Source organism: Gossypium arboreum, chromosome 1 (genome assembly GCF_025698485.1).
Source record: "Gossypium arboreum isolate Shixiya-1 chromosome 1, ASM2569848v2, whole genome shotgun sequence".
NCBI lineage: Eukaryota > Viridiplantae > Streptophyta > Magnoliopsida > Malvales > Malvaceae > Gossypium > Gossypium arboreum.
The window spans coordinates 108,854,520-108,874,525 of record NC_069070.1 but is presented as its reverse complement, the minus strand read 5'-3'; the positions used below and the strand labels follow the sequence as shown (position 1 = coordinate 108,874,525).

Here is a 20,006-nt window from a genome sequence, read left to right as displayed (position 1 = left end):
TGGCCGTGGTGGTAGATTTGGAGTCAAGTTGTTGGCTCTGAATCTCTTCCCTAGTTTCACCAGCATCAAAACAAAGATAATGAATGTAAAGAGTATAGGAGAGGAGAAGAATTGGTGCTCCATGAATTTAGAGTACTGAAGAGAACTATGGCGTTTGTCACTGAAGTTCCATTTCCATCCACTTTTCAAATACTTCTTAATTAGGTCATTTGTGTTGTTTAAGCCAAAGTAGAAGCTAAAACTCTGAGACCAAATTAGTTTCGATTTAGGCTATTTTCAAGAAAAACATTATCTGTCAGTGCATAGATCTAGATCAGAAAACATGTGACTGGGAAATGAGCTTATTGATGTCACCGGCACATCATGATAGAATGTCTTATGTCTTTGACTACTTTTCACAATTGCCTGTTGGAAGGTACTAGCCTTTCTACACTTGCATGCTCCCCCAACCTCACACTTGGTACTGCTATACATCCCTTTCCCTTAAAATTACTGCAGATTTTTCTTTTCTGGCTTTTCATATCCATATTTTAGCCAAAACACAAAGCTACTTTTACAATTCATTTTCCATAAAGAACAAATAAGAGCTTGTTTATTGTTGATACTGTAAAGTTGTTTGCTCAAACAGCGTAATTAGGATTTCCATATTGTATTTATAAGTTGAAATCCCAATATTTGGAACTTTGAGGGGTGTTGTGCTAAATATAAATTCCAGGCCATAGTTAACAATCTCCATACTAATGAAGAGGACCAAGAGAATGTTTCAACTCAAACAATGGAGTTCCCTGTCAGCTAAATAACATTAGACTTGACTAATCTTTTTAACATGGAGCAATCACAGGGTACAATTAAAGTGAACATATTTAAACACAAATTAAGAATAGGAAACAACTGCTGCCAAGTGAAATGTGATTCGACAGTCTTCTCAGAAGGTCTCTTTGTATTCAAACTACTGAATGGATGGTGCTGGGTAGTAAGGAGTGGGAATCAGGTACAGATCTCGTTTTCTTCTAACAGTAACACCGAAGGCATCAGTCATGTCTAGATCCTCAGTTTTCATTCCATTAGGGAGTTTCCAATCAAAATGGTACAGTAGTTGTGCAAGGGAAAGCTCTACGACAGCCATACCATATGACATTCCAGGACACATCCTCCTTCCAGCACCAAAGGGAATAAATTCGAAGTTAGCCCCTTTATAGTCAACTGAACAATTGATGAATCTCTCTGGATTGAACCTCTCGGCTTCATTCCAGTAGTTGGAATCTCTTCCAATGGCCCATGCATTGACAATCACTTTGGTCTTGGCTGGTATCTCGTATCCATTAATTTCACATCTCTCAGTATTTTCTCTTTGAAGTAGCATAGGTACAGGAGGGTGTAATCTTAGAGTTTCTTTGATAACCAACTTCAAGTACTTTAATTCATGAAGGTCTAATTCATTGACATCCCCTGTTATGTCATAGACTTGCCTCACCTCAGCTTGTGCTTTTTCTAGTATTTTAGGATTTTTCATCATTTCCGACATTGCCCATTCTACTGTAGTTGAAGATGTCTCATTCAACTTAGTTGAAGTACAAAACATGTTTGTTTTAGTAATTGAAGAAAGTGAGGTCTCATGTATGTTGGGCAAGGAATTAGACCTTGAGTTATTTGATCTTTGAGCAAGTTAAATTTATAGGAGTATACAAACATGTATATAAACAAGCAAGACATGAGACATCAAACTACTAACCAGGATAACAGCTTTGATGTTGTCAGTTGTTAAGGGAAATTCAAGGCCTCCGTGACCCTGGAGATTCAAAAGAACATCAAGTAGATCATCTGTTTTTTCATCACTGTTTTCCAGATTTGCATTGCTAGCTCTATGTTCTTCAATGATGCTTTCAAGCATCGAGTCTAGATCATGATGAAACCTCTCAAGTTTGGCTCTCATCCCAGTGATCACATGAAGCAATTTGATGGAAGGAAACAGATCAACTATACTAAAACCGGCTAATGATTCCACAAATTTCTTCACAAATGAAATGAATGCTTTGTGTTGGTTGCATCTTCCAGCGAAAGCAGTCCTTAAAGTGATGTTATATGATAAGTTGCATAACATTTCTCCAAGGTTGATTTCCAGTCCTGTATTAGAATAGATGGATCTAATTAAACTTGATACATTCTCTTCTCTGATTGATTGGAATGATTGTACACGTTTTGTACTTAACAGCTCCAATGTGCAAACCGTTCGAAGTTGCCTCCAATAGCCCCCATATGGTGCAAAAGCAATATCTGAAGAATTATATAAAATCATTTCTGCAGCAAAGAGAAAAGGCCTGTTAGCAAAATTGATATCATGTGTTATCATCACTTCTTTAGCAGCCTCTGGAGAAGAAACAACAATGTGTGATAATTCACCAAGTTGTAGCTGCATGACGGAACCATGTCTTTTGGCTAATTCCATCAAGCGTCGATGGGGAAGAGCAAAGATCAAAAGATGCAAGTGACCTATAATAGGTAGTTTCCATGGTGAAGGAGGTAGATTTTTGGGTGTCTCCTTTATTTTGGATCTCATCCATAACTTAAGAACCATGAAAATGAACACAAAGAAGGTGAAGGACAAAGGGAGCAACTTATCCATGGTAAACATATGCAAGACTAAAGGATAAACTGTTCATGAATTGATGAGAAAATTTCATTTATTTTTTTAGTTTATGCAGGTTTCTGATCTTGAAACATGCTTGCCTGTCAAAACTGACTCCGGGTATGGGTGCTTTAAACAAACTTATCCTTCGTCACCAGAACATGACAAAATTGAATAATTTTGTTGCTATAGTATTGGGAATATAATAGAATTTTGAACCCAAATATTGGGAATAGGAAGCAACAGCTGCCATGTGAAATGGGATTTCACAATCTTCACACTGGTTTTACAAAGAGATCATCCCTGATATTTATGTATATATTTCTAACTACTGAACACATAGCGGGTGGTAAGGAATGGGAATCAAGTACATATCACTTTTTCTTCTAACAGAAGCACCAAAAGCCTCAGTCATGTCTAGATCCTCATTTTCCAGTCCATTAGGGAGTCTCGAGAACAGCCATACCGTATGAGATGCCAAGACACATTCTCCTTCCAGCACCAAAGGAAATAAATTCGAAGTTAGCCCCTTTGTAGTCAACTGAACGACTGATGAATTTGCTTTCAAAAAAAAAAAAAACAACTATTGATGAATCTCTCTGGATTGAACCTCTCGGCTTCATTCCAGTAGTTGGAATCTCTTCCAATGGTTCATGCATTAAAAACCAATTTGGTCTTGGCTGGTATCTCATATCCATTAATTTCACATCTCTCCATACTTTCTCTTGGAAGTAGCAAAGGTAGAGGAGGGTGTAATCTTAGAGTTTCCTTTATAACTAACTTCAAGTACGTCAATTCATGAAGGTCTGACTCGCTGACATCCCCTGTTCTATCATAGGCTTGCCTCACCTCGGCTTGTTCTTTTTCAAGGATTCTAGGATTTTTCATCATTTCCTACATCACCCATTCAGCTATAGTTGGAGATGTCTCAGTTCCACCAATGAGAATGTCCTGAAAAGTTCTACTTGCAGTACAAAACATTTTTTTACAGTTTTCAATCAACTAAAGAAAGCAAGGTCTCATATATTTGAACACTAAATAAATGTTCCTTTCCAAAGATACCAATCTGAAGCTTGAAGTTATCTGATCTTTGAGCATGTTAAATTTATAGGACCATATAAACACATAAAAACATGCAAGATATGGGACATCAAATTACTAAACAGGATAACAGCTTTGACGTTGTCAGTTGTTAAGGGAAATTCAAGGCCTCCATGATCCTGAAGATTCAAAAGAGCACTAACTTGATCATCTATTTCATCATCACTTTTCTTCGGATGCGCATTTCTATCTCTATGTTATTCAATGATGCTTTCAAGCATCACGTCTAAATCATGGTGAAACCTCTCAAATTTAGCTCCCATTCCACTGATCACATGAAGCAATTTGATGGAAGGAAACAGATCAGCAATACTAAAACCAGCTGCAGCTTCCACAAGTTTCCTCAGAATTGAAATGAATGCTTCGTGTTGCTTGCATCTTCCGGAAAAACCCGTCCTTAAAGTGATGCTATATGATAAGCTGCAAAACAATTCTCCACTGTTGATTTCCAGTCCAGTATTAGAATAGATGGATCTAATTAAACTTGATACCTGCTTTCCTCTGATCGGAATGATTGTACACATTTCGTACTTAACAGCTCCAATGTGCAAACCTTTCGAAGCTGCCTCCAATAGCCTCCATATGATGCAAAAGCAATATCTGAAAAATGGTACATTATGATTTCAGCATCTAGGAGAAAGGGCCTGTTAGCAAAATTGATGTCATGTGTTTTCTTCACTTCTCTAGCAGCCTCTGGAGAAGAAAGAACAATATGTGATAATTCACCAAGTTTATGTGCATCAAGGAACCATGTCTTTTGGCTAATTCTGTCAAGCGGTGATGGGGAAGAGAGAAAATTAAAAAGTGAAAGTGCCCTATAAAAGGTAGCTTCTATGCTGCAGGGGTAGATTTTTGGGTGAGTCCTTTATTTTGGATCTCATCCATAGCTCGAACAGCATGAAAATGAACACAAGGAAGGTGAAGGACAGTGGGAGCAATTATCCATTGTATAACTACACAAGACTAAAGGGAAAACTGTGCAGGTATTGCTGAAAATTTTTCATTTCTTCTTAATTTATGCAGGTTTTGCAGGTCTTGATACCTGCTGCTTGCCTGTCAAAGTTGACATTTCTGTATGGATGCATTTAATAAACTTAACCTTTCTGACCAGCACATGGAGAATTTTAACTTCTTTTATGGCTATAATCTTGGAATATCTTACCGAAAAACATCAATGGAGTAAACAGGCATAGCCATGTAGAATCCTATCAACATCTTCACGTGCCTTAGTTAATGGAACTTGATTTAAATATTTGTAGCAGAGATTTATAATGATATACAGAATCTCTATCAGCCTAGATACTTGAACTCCTTTATGCTAAGAAAACTACCCTAAAGAAACTAGAATCTAATCTTGGGGACAATACAGTTTTCTTTCAATAAGATTGGAGATAGGTATTAAAAAATAAATAAATAAAAGAGAGAAAAATACATCACGCAGAAACAACCATATAGGACAATACTCAACCTCTAAAATGAAGGAGAAACTCTTTTTCGAGTAAAGATTTTCCAAGTGAGGCATTGAACATAAAATCCCATCTATAAACAATCGAATAGTAAAAACTCAACAGCTCAGAATTAAGCACTATTCTAGTGCAATCCTTACAGCACTAGATAATGACAAAATAGAACCTTTTTCTATTCTGAACAATAAAGAAACCTCTTTGGCTTATGCTACAAAGTGTAGCATCATTTGGATCATAACATCTACGCATTTGCCACCCAGTACCAACAGAATAAATGGACATAAAGATATGCCATCATAACTTGTATCATCCTTCTTCTAATCCTACCCTGCCTCTGCACTGTGTAGTAATGTCACTCTCTAAGTACCTCATTTTCTGGTCATACTTTCCTAAAAAATCTATGTAAAATAGTTTTTTCCGTGACTCGTGCAGGACTTGTGTCAACTGAAAACTTGAACTAAAGTATGTTCAATCGACTCATTGGAATCTAGTTAAGGCTTTGATCCAAAAGGATACAACACTAACCATTCTTTTTAAATATCAATACTATATTTAAAATTAAACTTTATTGGTTACTCAGCTATTAAAACAAAACAGAGCTCTCATGTCCCCTGAAAAAGGAAATAGCAAGACTCTGAATCCATACCTGTTGAAAAAACATGGATCATAAATATGAAAAAGTACTACTGAAATGCATTCTGGCAATAATGGAAATCATAATTCCCACAAAAGCACGTGTTATATTGTACTTACAACAAAGCGGCCAATACAATAACATATTACAAGCGGCCAATACAAAAAAGTGTAGCATCATTTGGATCATAACTTCCATCCATTCGCCCTTATAACACAAATAAAAGTCTGCAAAGTCCAAACCAAAGAGGCTAAAATTCCAAAACTTAGGAAAGTAAAATTAGTAGTCCCTCTAAATGACATAATCAGACCACTCAGCAATGTGTGAAGTATGATCCATGGTAAAACTTGGAATCTTGTCAAGCTTTATAGGGTTCTCCCTCCCTCCTACCAATCTAGCCGGATTCCCCACCGCAGTAGTCCTTGGAGGCACGTCCTTTAACACCACCGAACCAGCACCTATCTTAGCTCCATCACCAATCTTAATATTCCCTAAAATACAAGTACCGGCACCAATCAGAACCCCATCTCCAATCTTTGGATGTCTATCACCAGAAGCCTTACCAGTTCCTCCTAATGTTACATTATGTAAAATTGACACATTTTTTCCAATCACTGCTGTCTCTCCAACAATAACTCCAGTAGCATGATCAAACAATATCCCACTCCCAATCTTGGCTCCAGGATGAATATCCACATCAAAAACCTGAGACACCCTATTTTGTATCAGCAAGGCCAAAACTTTCCTCCCTTGACACCATAAATTATGGGCTACCCTATGTGATTGACATGCTAGGAACCCTTTAAAATTCAAAAAGCAATGTACATAACTTATACATGCAGGGTCTCTTTCTTTAGCAGCTTTCAAATCTTCCTTAATAGCTATCATGATTCCTTGATCTTCCACAAGCACGGCCATGATAATATCAAATAAAGTACTGCTAGGAAGACTTGGATTGCCTAATTTGATAGACAAATGATTGGCTAAAGCACTTTCAAATGAATTATGAGAAAAGATTGAGCTATAATAATAATTGGATAAGATGGGTTCTTGCTCAGCATCTAACCTTGCTTCTTCTTTCATTTTCAGCCATAAAGCACCAACCTCTTCTTTTTCTTCTAAAGAAAAATCAACAGATTTTCTTGTAGGGATGGTTTTTGTGTGGTTTTTATTCAAGGGTACGCTCGAAACATTATTTGGGAAAGTGGATCTGCAGAAACTTCCATACTTGTAAAGAACTTCATCAGGTTGAGAAATGTTTGGACGTTGGGAAAGTTGGGAAGAGTCTGTTGTTCTTGAGATGTCAATGCAAGCAGCCATGGATTGCGAAAACTTGTGAGAATAATGGGTTGATGGGAAAATTGAAGGAGAAAAGTGTGGATGAGAGAAAGGAGGAGAATTGTTATATAAAGGGAGAGGCAAAGGTCGAGATGTCCCAAGAATTTTCATGGAAACTGGGATTTCCTCAGAAATTTGGCTTTGGTCTGTAAATTATTTATAGAAGAGAAAGAGGCTAAGAGAAAAATATATACTATAAAATATTTTATAAATAAAATATTCGTGTGGTTGCGCCGGGAATTTTGGCCTTTGCTGCACATTATTTGATAAGAGTGATTAAACTACAATTTTGCTTCTTTTATCTCAAAAATAAATAATATATATATTATATATATGATTTATACTAGAATTGGTGATATTTTCATTGCTTTGAGTTGAAATATTTTAAGCTAAATCCTTTTTAAAATTAGTCAAATGTAAAATGATATTACTTATAATATTTTTCAATAGTATTAACCTAGCTAATTAGAAACCAAAACTGAAATTAGGATTACTCGAATTTCTTTAAAAAAATAAAATTATATTTTAATCTTTTAAAATTAATAAAAAATTGATTTAATCATTTAAAAATTATAAAGATATAAACTATTAAAATAATAAAATTATATTTTTACTATCGTAAATATTACAATTTAATTTCGACTCTTAAAAATTTTCTTGTTTTACCCCAATTAACAATTAGATAAATTACCTATTTTTATAGTGAAATTTTATAAGCCCTCGATACATTGGCACGTATATTTAAAAATAAAACTAACTTTTATACAAATAAATCAAATATCAATCTTCAAATTTACTTGTAAAATATACAATTTTTTTTTTAAATCCACTAAAAATTGAATATGAAAAAGATGAGGATGGAATCCACTTGATCCAAATGTGGTGTAGCATTGTCCTGATCCACCTCTGGTGTCAAATCGTGGTCCTACCTTTACTTGTTACAATTTTTTCTTTTCTTTTCTTTAGTAATGATAAATAATTTAAATGTCTAATTTTTGAATGGTATCAACTTTCATATTTAAATTTGAAGAGCTTTTTTCTAATACCTTTTGATACAATAAAAATATCCATTTTTGCTATTCTATCTTTTATTTGCTTTTATGTTTTCTTGAGTGTTATCAATCCAATTGAGTATTAAGATAATTTAGGGAGATCTAAAAAATTTCTACACATTATGGATGACTATCATCTTCATAGATTTGCATTTGAGAAGGGATTGTAATTGAGTCATTAGATTTATTTGGCATGTCAAGCAATTGACCAATTGTCTTAAACATAGGCTACAAGTTGTATTGATAAAAAAAATGGTAATTTTTCTGCATTTAAGATTTATACGGAACAATTTACAACCTACGATAAACTATGTATATATGTCAAGACAAGATTTAATATATCGTATTCAACGTACAATTTCGCAACATCAGAGGAAAAACATGAAAGCAAAAGCCCAACCTTTCGAAGGAGGCCAAGACATAGGAGGGAGAAATTTATGACTGCATCATGGCATAAGTGTTCTTATCAATAAAGCTATTGGAGCTAGGGGAAATGGTTATGGTCGAGGCAAATGTGGAGCTCAATGTCGAGGTCGAGGTAAAGATGTTCCTACCGAAGACGCCTTGGCTTTCATATCTGATGAACCTGACGAAGAATTAGACTTTGCAGAAATAGAGATCAATCCCGGATTTACCTAAATAATAGATGGAGATCAAATGCATTGATCATAAACGTAATGATTTTTTTGTTATTCTGTTGTATTACTTAAACTAAATAATTTTATGTATTTATGTTATGGATTTACTTGAATTTAGTTCCCATAATTCATTTTGATTCATTTGCTTTCAATTTTAGTAAAACGCTAGAGAACCACTAAGGCACAAAATGGATTTATTATGATATGAATATCAAGCATCCAACTTAGGAAAAGATCCATTCCCAATAATTGATTCAAGCGACTAATATAAATGCCTATGCATGATTCTTGTATTGTCCATACCACTTTGCTTAAAAATGCTAGAGCATAGGTGTATGGAAACCTTAACCTATTTCCTTAATCTCAACATTTGATTGCTCACTGATATTTGTTGATCCCAACAATCATTGCCCACCAAAAGCTATAATATGTTGCCTATTTAGCTAAGCGACTAGGTATTATTGTTCTTGAAAGTGAGCAACTTTTGTGAAATTGCTCCCATGGTAGAATAAACCCACAAAAAATTATTGGTTTGTAAAAAAACCTTATCCTATTTCTCTAAACCTTAAAGTGATTAAAGGTGTAAAGTAATGGTACATTGTAGTTAGTAATTTTTTTTCACTCGGCAATAATTTCAAAGTACTAATAACCCTTAACCCATTTCCCTACATTGTAAACACTAACATTTGTAATGAATCTATAATGAATAAGCATGTGTAGGATATTTATAGGATACACTTATGGATAAACTCGCCAACCATGAGTGGTGACCTAGTATGTCACACCCCAAGTTTGGCGGATCTAAGATTTTGGCTTACAATAGAAAAATAATTTGTTTGGCGAAGTGTAATCCGCCTATATATTTCTTTTGGCACATAAGCGTGGGCATATAGTAATCGTCATGTGAGTAAATGTAGATTTTTATTTTAGATTATTATGTTATTTAAAGAGAAATATTTGGTCAAGTGAAAAGGTAATCACGATATGGGTTAACACCAAAGATACAGTACACCTTGTTTGTTTGAAGTACTGTGTTAGTTAGGTTGTAAAGTAATCTGGTTAGGAACCACTGGATAGACTAGTTTGATATCTATAATACAAAATTCTCATTTATGTTTCTCTCTAAAACTATGTGCTATTAAGAAGGATAAATTCTAAAGTTATGAAACTTTTTAAGGTCCACTATGTAAGATGGGTCATATATATGTGTATATGTGTGTGAAAGGTTCTAAAAGGGGTTATTTTTCTTCTTTCAATGCTACTTTCTGATTCTGTTCTTTAAATACAATGGTATCTTTTCCTCTTAAGCTGGAAGTTAAGGATTCTTGGTTTAATTAATGATCATTCCATCTCTGGGTAAATATTACAGCTTTGTATGTCAAGTTTTGAATGAGTAAGTCTGTATGTGGTATTTGAACAGTAAGTTGTAAGTATAAGGTTTTGCATGGGGGTTATCAGTGATTAAGATAATAGTAATTTGTATATAAATAAGTTTTAATGGTGGTCCTATGTTCTGTAAGAAGTTTTTTTGCTACTTCAAGAAGGATGTCTAAGCCTGGAGCTTAGAACTGGAGTAGGTCAATATCAAGTGAGTCTCTATCTTGACTCTCTTATGTAAATTGTTACAGTAGAAACATATATATAAAGGATGATCGTATCTATGAAAATCGGTAAGTGTATAAGTATAGTAAAGATGAGATATGGATAATAATGATATGTATAAAGTTCTATTGAAAAAGAATGTTGAAGGGTAAGAATACAGGTAAAGTTTGATAAACAGAAAGTATGAGTTCAGTCTAGAAAGCGAATAAATCTAGGTAAGTAAATGTTGAGCAAGTGTTCATTTATGAAGCCTCTAGTACGGGAGTTATATTGCTAACTAAATTGGCAGATCACGATATGAAATTAAGTGTAAGACCATGAAGTTAAGACCCATGGAATCATGGTGCAGCCTCTAGTAAGTTGAAGACTGAATGGCAGATCATGATACATGAATGTGTATAAATCCATGTGGCTAAGACCCATGGAAAGACATGTCTTTATGTATGTTTATGGTGTAGCATTCGATAATGTGTAAATTGAATTGACAGATCATGATACATGAAATTTGATAAGTCCATGAGAGAGACACCCATGGCACTTTCTGTGAAAGTTTGTTGGGACAATAAACACATAAATCTATATGATGCCTTTATGGCATATTTTTGTTTATATCTTATGGTGCACTTTGCTAAGTCTATTTGATAAGATATGCTTATTTGCCCTTCTGGTAAGTTCTTGGTAAATTTTGATTGTTCTATGATAGATAATTCTATAAAAAGGTTATGAAATGTATAAGGTTAATTTGGTTGAATTAGATAAAGGAAGTTATGAAAGGAAGTGTGTATTTGTATGTTAAAAAGCGTATCTACCATGGTAATCTATTAGTTTTAAAAGTGGGCATATTCATGGTTATGAAAGACATAAGAAATTTTCAATTCAAGTTCGTCTGAGTTAGATAATGGTTAAATCTAAGTTATTTGGGATCTGCTATATTTGAGTTGTATAATGGCTTCTTCTGAAATCATATAGAATCTAAATTATCGTTATCCTGAGTATCTGGGATTCCGAAATAAAGTGTTGTGGAATTCATCTGAATGATCTGTGTAGTACATTATCAGTGAGAGTTTTAATGGTATCAAACCAAGGTATGATTTGTGTTAGGACCCACCTTAGTAATAAACAAAAAAGAAAGCAGAATAAATTGAGAAATTGAACACACAAATTTCACGTGGAAAAATCCCTCTAAAAAAGATAAAAAACCACGGAGAAAGATAATTTTACTATAATGAAAAAAGAACGAATAGTACAAAAGATGGAGATAAAAACTAAACTCTGAAAACCCGAAAACAAAGAACCCTCAACACAAAATTCTCTAAATGTATTATGAGTTCTAATCTCTAATGGATGTGTTTCTTCTAAGGTTGTAAAAGAGCATATTTATAGGCTAAATTCATAGGTCAAATAATAATAAAATAATTTAGAAACAAAGTTTAACTAGAAGATTATTTCTTAAATTTGACTGAAAATAGGAGTCATATTTAACAAATCTCCACCTTGACTCATATTTCCACAACACCATCTTTGCCAAATCCCGCCACAAGCCTATCTTGAACTATGCAGGGAATTAATTGAGACGAAATTGGAAGATTTCTAGCCTTCGATTTGTACACTGTCAAATTAAAACTAACTCAAGTTTGATTTTCACAAACACAGTACCTTAACTTTTCAAAACCTGCATCCAAAAGAGAACCTCTCTTCAACGAAACGGTCATACCTTTTTCCCTCCTATGACCAAGTTCCTCTGCTTCAAACGAGTTGACTTCGACTCCATAACGGACGAGGGAAGTCCGATTTCACCAGTCACTGTAGAACCTTCCAGAATATAAAAACTGTCAGTTCTTTTACCTTTTAACAAAATAAGAGCTCCACGAGATACTTTAATGCCACTCGACTTGATGTTAATTCTGCATCCTTTCAAGTCTAAAATACTCAATGAGATGAGATTCTTTCATAAATCAGGTACATAGTTGACATCTGAGAGTGTCATAATCGTCCCATTGTGTATCATATTTTTAATAGTACCAATACCAATTACCTTACTAGATGAATCGTTTCCCATGCGCACAACTCCACCTTCAACCAAACTATATGTAGAGAATCATTCTCTATTGGGACACGTGTAGAAAGAACATCCCGCATCTAGGACCCACTCGAACATGAGCTTGGAGTTATTGCTCGTTGACACTAACAAGAAATCATAACCGTTTTCATCAGCCAAATAGCACTAGATACATCTTTCTCGTTACTCTCAACGGTTCTTTTATTTCACAATTTATAACAATCTGCTTTGATGTGACCTAACTTTTTACAATAGCGACACATTTTGTCTCATTTCTTTGATGCTACCAAAACGGAAGCTTGCCTATCTTTCTTGCTATCCAAATGAAACTCATTGTCGAGTTTGTCTCTACTCAAAAAATGACTCTTCACATCTTCGAACGAAAGTTTGTCTCTGCCATAAATCAGGGTCTCCCTAAAAGACTTGTATGAAGGGGGTAAAGAGCACAATAATAGCATAGTCTGATTTTCATCATCAATATGAACCTCAACATTATTTAAATCATTTAAAAAAGTAATGAATTGACTGATGTGATCTCTAAGAGGCTCACATTCGTTCATACAAAACGTAAATAGACATTGTTTTAACACTAAATGGTTAGCTAGAGACTTAGTCGCATAAAGAGTTTCTAACCTTTTCCACAAGGCAGATAAGGTCTTCTCCATCAATACCTCCTGTAATGCCGTATTCGCGAGGCACAACTGGATTGTAGACAAAGCCTTTTCATGAAGCTCTTCCCATTCTGTTTTATTTAGATTCTCAAGCTTTTTCCCGGTAACAACCTTTTTCAAACCAGATTGAACTAGAATTGTCACTATTCGAACTTGCCACAGATTGAAATTTGTCTCACCATCGAACTTCTCAATTTTAAATCTTGTTGCTGCCATATCTGAATGGGCTGATCTATGAAAATTGAACTATCTTTGATACCACTTGTTAGGATCGATCCGATTAAGCAACAAAAAAGGGGGAATAAATTGAGAAATTGAACACACAAATTTAACGTGGAAAAACCCCTCCAAAGAGGATAAAATACCACGGGCAAAGATAATTTTACTATAATGGCAAAAGAATGAAGAGTACAAAAGATGGAGATAAAAACTAAACCCTGAAAACCCGAAAACAAAGAACCCTCAAAACGTAAACATAAAAGTATCTAAATGTGTTATAAGTTCTAATCTCTAATGGGTGTGTTTCTTCTAAGGTTGTAAAAGAGCCTATTTATAGGTTAAATTCATAGGTCAAATAATAATAAAATAATCTAGACTAATCAGAGTTTAATTGAAACAAATAAACAAAGTTTAACTAGAAGATTGTTTCTTAAATTTAACTGAAAATAGGAGTCATATTTAACAATTTGATTAGTTGTTTGATGGTATTTAGATATGCGCAAGTATTTGCGAAATGTATATGTTTTTTGCTAATGATTAATATCTGTAAACAACTGTTCTGGAGTAAGTTTGTGTGTGAAGAGATGATATGTATGAATTAGGCTTTAAAGGTATATTGTTTTGAAAAGTACCTATGGTTTTTAAAATGTCTAGAAGGATCTTCAGTTAGACAGTTAAGAAAGAATTAGTACGTTAAGAGTATGATTGTTAGCGTGGAAGTGTATGTCGAAACTGTAATAATATCCACTCGAAATGGAAGTAAGTGTTTCAGAATGGTACCTGGCGCATTAATGTTTTTCCAATCTTATAAACTATCCACAAAGGTATTTTTTTGATAAAGCTCAGTAAGTTCTTTTGAACTTACAATATTTGTTGTTGTTTCAAATATATGGTAAGAGAATGTGCTAGGAGTATGTTAAGATAGTGGCGAAGTGGAATATTATGCATATAGTGGAGAAAGTGGTGTAGTTTAAGGTTATGCCCTAAGAGTCTATCTTTTACAAACTTTATACTGTAATGACTTGTAACAAGTTTGGATTAAATTTTTTTTTTAATATTGTCCCTTGTTCTCATATCTCAATTTTTTCAATTAAATTAATAAGTAAAATGTTTTAAGTAAGGAATATTTGTCAACTGTTTGATATTTGGTTACATATTGTGTATAATAACATCCGAGATCCGGACCCGACGAATCTGGTTGGGTTGAAGGTGTTACATTGTAAGACTAAACTCGACATCCACCAATGTCGAGGTCTATATAATTAGTTATCTTCTCAAATAGTAACCCCATCAAGGATTTCTACAAAAGGAAGACCTGACATGCAACTTTTTTGAACTTGACACCTATAGATGTCAAGTTTAATACAATAAGTTATGGTTTAGGAATCTCGTTTAAGGTTTCAAGGCATTTGACAAGTGACTCACTAAACTCACTACCCACAAATGTCAAGTTCAATTCAAAAATTAAAGTTGTGACCTATAGTTGCCAACTTTGTAGGCTACGATCATGATTGATTCTTATCGAGTTCATGGTTTGAAAAATCTACAAATATAATCCATGGCACATCCTTCTCTCACATCAAACATCCACATCCAAACCTTAAACCCTAACCCATTTCCCTAATCTTTAAATTTGTAGTTTACATATTAATGCTTAGGGTTTAAGGGTTAAGGATTGAATTAAGGTTTAGAGTTGAGGGTTTAAATATACATACCAACCTTGAAAAACCAAAGGGTTTTACATACCTTTTAAACCATTTCCGCACACTAAATTATTTTAAAATGAATAACGATGGGTTTAGGGAAATGGGTTACTAAGTTGACATTTGTAGGCTTGATAATTTTCAAAATTTTTAAATGTCAACTTAGCCATTAATATTGGATTCCAGCTTCATCCAAACAAGAGGATGCCCAATCATCATTTGAACATTTTGTATTGGCATGAAACCATTGAATAGATATCCTTAGTGTTAGGATCGACCCGATTAAGCAACGAACAAGAAAAATAGCAGAATAAATTGAGAAATTGAACACACAAATTTAACGTGGAAAAACTCCTCCAAAGAGGATAAAAACCATGGGCAAAGATAAATTTACTATAATGGCAAAAGACCGAAGAGTACAAAAGATGGAGATAAAAAAACTAAACCCCGAAAACAAAGAATCCTCAAAACGTAAACACAAAATTCTCTAAATGTGTTATGAGTTCTAATATCTAATGGGTGTGTTTTCTAATGTTGTAAAAGAGCCTATTTATAAGCTAAATTAGCAAGTCAAATAAACTATGCTAATAATTGCTAAATATATTATACTAATAAATACTAAATCTTCTAGAAAGAAAATATATTTTGTTTAACTTGACTTGCAAACAATCTCTTAGAATTTGGGTCACACAACTCTAACACTTAGGATCAAGTTGTTACTAATTTGATATCATCATGTTTGATAGATACATTTTTCCTTGTTGATTTCAAGTTAGTCGACGACTTAAAGGATTCACATTACCTCAAGACTCGAAGATACCTCATCTAACATTTTAATATAGAATATGTGTAGTATGAAAAGATGTTGTTGACTCTTTTATTTAGTGATATGAAGGTTCCATCTTATGTTTGCTTGCATAAACATAAGCGAGCACAATATCTATAATCGTCCATTTAGAAGATCTATTTTAGGGTTTAGAATAATAGTATTAGATAATATCAGAGATTACAATTATGTGCCTATTTTTAATTAATACATACCTTCTTAAATTTCAAAAATTGATGAGATTGGCCTTAAACACCTTGTACTTGAAGTGTTTATTTGTAATTGTATTTTGATGATGCATGGTTGTTGATGAAAAAATCTATCAGGCCTTCATTGTAAAAATAATAATAATAATAATAATCTTCTCTATTTAGAACGAATTGTTTTCAAATTCATGATGCAATTCGAATTTTTCCATCTTTAATGTTTGCTAACGCAAGTTTTAAATTTCAATTTTTTATTTGAAATGAAATAATAGAAGGGTTAATATTTGGTACATCGTCAATGTACTTTTTTATTCCATAAGTAATCATCCCTATTTGTGAGTCTAAAAACTCCATTGACAGTGTATTAATAAAATTTAATTTGTAAATGAAATTTTATATAGAATTAATAAATTAATTTCACAATATTTTTCTCAATTTAAAAATTTATTGAGAATGTATATACATATCAATAATTTTTATGATGACATCTATACTATTATTTAAGCTTTTGACAAAGTTGGTGTCATGAGTCAATTGAGCGCTAACTCGGTTAGAAAAATTATGAAAATATCCTTATATAATTAAAATAAGTTATATTATTTGAGGGTATTTTAATCTTTTTTATTTTAACAAAAACCAATAAAAATATGCATATTGTAGGATTGGAACATACATTAATTGGATTAGTAAAACTTTAAATTTATCAAGACTCAACCAAAGCTTTATTTTTAATATTTTATGTGTTATTATAATTAATTAGTTTCATATTATACGTTTAGTTATTTGTTGGATATTATATTTAAACACTCATTTATATTCTAAATTTGTAGTTTCCACTAGAGGTGTCTATGGGCTGGGTCGGGCCCAACCAAAATTTTAGGCCCGTTTCTAGGCTTGGGCCCACCCCGACTCAAAAATAGGTTTAAAATTTTGCCCAAGCTCAGCCCGGATAAAAATACTAAAACTCGAGCTCGGTCCAGCCCACCCGTATTAATTTTTTATATTATTTTTTTCAAAAATATAATACATAAAAAATACTAAAAACATTAAAATAAAATTTTCCCAACAAATTGAAAATAAATTAAAAAATATGTATACTTAAATAACACTAAGATAAGTGCAACTTAACAAGCAAATGCCTCTAACATAGTAACAAAATTAACAATAAAACAAGAGTTATACAATATCTAAAATAATAACAACGAAATAGTTGCATCATAATAGTTAAATGGCAACAAAATATTAGAAAAATAACAAAAAAATAACAACAAAACAGTAAAAAAAGTAAGAAAACAATAAAAATATAAGTACTTTTTGTTGCATATTCGAGCCAGGTTGGGTCAAAAAAAACCTTACTCGAGGCCCAACTCGTCTTCTAAACGAATTTCTTTATCTAAACTTATTTTTCGGATATATATTTTTAAAAGTTTAAATTAAATTTATCTGACGTGGGCGATGACGCGTCTCCTTAAGAAAGGACAAGAAGGACATTTGATTTTGTGCTGTCCCCTGGTCACCGTGACTTCCATGCATCTTTCTTAAGAAATAAAATATATCCTATCATCTTTGACCTTCATACGTAACTGGTTACGTGTTAAGAGCTATAAAACCAGCTTTTTAGAGTTAATTTTTGTACGAGCTACGTAAAATCTTATTTAATTACATAAATTAATATTTTGTATGATTATAATAAAATAGTATTTAACATTATTCTATTATATAAATAACATTAACTAATTTTAAAAATTATTAAAACATATAATTTTTGTTTAATTAAACAAATTATTCGTAATGTTTTGAACAAAATAAATTACACAAAGTATTATCTAATTATACAAACTATTATAATCTTTTGTAATATTTTATATTACATGCAAACTTATCAAAACTCATTCCAAGAAATTTCCTTAGAATTTTGCAAGTTTGAAGTGAAGTGAAGGCCGACGCGTGCTTGAACAACACCCAAATTCCTTCATCTTCATGTTCTGGACTGGTCCGGCCGTACTACAATATCTATTTTTTTCATCAATTTAATACGACTTATAATAATAATTAATAAAACTTATAGGTATCAATTTTGGATTCATTGAATATCAATTTTCTGATTCTCTTTCGATCACCCATAGTTTTACAGTTGATTACCCACGGATTGGATTTTATGTTATCATGATTTTTCTTTTAATATTATAATTATAAGTTTTATCATATTTATTCTTTGTGAGTATAATATCTAAAATTATTTATAGACATTTCCCAATTTATAAATAAAAAATGATATATTTCAGTACATTCAAATTCATATATTTTATTTATAACAATGCTTATACCAATCGAGTTAAGACTCAATCGACAATAATCGATGATTTTTATTTATTAATTTTTGTCAAATTATACACATCATCCTGTAATTTTCCTTTTTTGTAAAATTTGATTTCTCTATTATTATTTGCTAAAATATGATCGTTTTATTTTCGATTTATTAAAATTAAGCTCAATACGTAATATGTTCCATTATAAATGATGACATAATTCTTTTGTGGCAATTTATTGTCTTATGTAACAGACACATTGACATATTCATATGCCAAATAATTTTATTAAAAAAAATTAAAATGCATTTTAAAAAAGACAAATTCTTACCAACAATCCTATCGATCAAAATCAAAGTTAATTGTTGAGAAATCGAGTAAATCCCTTAACCAATAACCTTTAGCAGCGAGAACAATAGCAATGACTTGAAAAAAAAAAAAAGCAATGGCTTGCAATAGCGATCAACTTATCCATGTTATACTAGTCTAGAAAACAAGTATCACTCCTACTAAATAAACAACAAATAGTTATCGATTCCCAAAAGAAGCACTTGATGAAAGTCAAGTAAAAGGATCAATAAAAAAGACTAAAGGTATTATCTTGTCAAACCCACAGCACATGCTTTAATCAATTACATGCAAGGGATATCTCAATCCTCACATACTCTCATAAAAAGCATAACCTCAAATATTGCAAGAAAACCTTGATATAAAATATTAAGTAGGTAAATCCAAAGGTATCTTATCCTTCACCTTCTACTACTTTAAAATCACTCCTTAGCGAACATTTTTCATCTCTTCCGACTAAATTTCATCAGAGCTTTCTCTTGTATTTTATTGTATATAATTTTTGGCATCCATATGCACTAATATTTGATGTAATAAAATAATTAGTTAAAAGAATTCAAGTCCAACTAGGACTTCTACCACCCCATGGCTAGCAGCTCCAATGGATAATTTACCTTGTGTGCCACAACTCATTAGCTCGCTATTCTAGTTCAATTTAATTATATGTTATTCAACTTAATATATTAAAGTATTTGAGTTATATACACGTGATTATTCATTTATTCAAGATTTAAGTAAATCATGTCATGAACGCCACAAGTCAATAATCTTTAAATAAATTTAGGATAAATTTAATCTGGGTCTAATCCAATATATTGTCAGTCTAGATAATCGTATCTATATCTCTATTTCTAGAAGTCAATCCAACACCAATAGCCAAGATAAGTCATCTCCCTAATTGGACTTATAGATGACATAATTGTCTTAACATGAATCATTTGCTCAATATGATTCTATGGACCATAGGTAATTTAGATTACTTATTAACATACGTTGTCTTCTTGCATTATAACCCGACCATATAATGCCATTTAATATTAGTTAAGTCTTGCGTAATCAATGAGCTAATATTTGCTTGTACATTTTTTCTTTTCATACAAAAACCATTAAGAACAATCATAAAAATAACATTAAATAAAAATGTGGTACTTTTATTTTGTTAATCAATTTGAAAATTTACAAGTAGTCATGACAAAACCACTAAACTA

The 20,006-nt window shown here is 32.5% G+C and overlaps 3 protein-coding genes across 3 annotated transcripts; all 3 read right to left on the bottom strand.

The window, feature by feature from the left end:
• Positions 1-781: 781 nt before the first annotated feature.
• Positions 782-4,212, bottom strand: LOC108483293 (desmethyl-deoxy-podophyllotoxin synthase-like). The gene is made up of 2 exons (XM_053030160.1): positions 1,712-4,212; positions 782-1,552 (listed from the first exon to the last, which is right to left on the bottom strand). Exons 1-2 carry the CDS (start codon positions 2,630-2,632, stop codon positions 950-952), a joined length of 1,524 nt encoding a protein of 507 aa, XP_052886120.1. The 5' UTR covers positions 2,633-4,212; the 3' UTR covers positions 782-949.
• LOC108481222 (cytochrome P450 71D6-like) lies at positions 2,955-4,942 on the bottom strand. Its single transcript, XM_053018993.1, has 7 exons — positions 4,890-4,942; positions 4,770-4,798; positions 4,219-4,420; positions 3,971-4,147; positions 3,799-3,919; positions 3,346-3,520; positions 2,955-3,187 (listed from the first exon to the last, which is right to left on the bottom strand). The coding sequence occupies exons 1-7, from the start codon at positions 4,940-4,942 to the stop codon at positions 2,955-2,957; spliced, it is 990 nt and encodes a 329-aa protein (XP_052874953.1).
• Positions 4,943-5,913: 971 nt separating this feature from the next.
• Positions 5,914-7,434, bottom strand: LOC108483295 (serine acetyltransferase 1, chloroplastic). The gene has a single exon (XM_017786599.2). The coding sequence runs from the start codon at positions 7,274-7,276 to the stop codon at positions 6,119-6,121; it is 1,158 nt and encodes a 385-aa protein (XP_017642088.1). The 5' UTR covers positions 7,277-7,434; the 3' UTR covers positions 5,914-6,118.
• Positions 7,435-20,006: the final 12,572 nt, after the last annotated feature.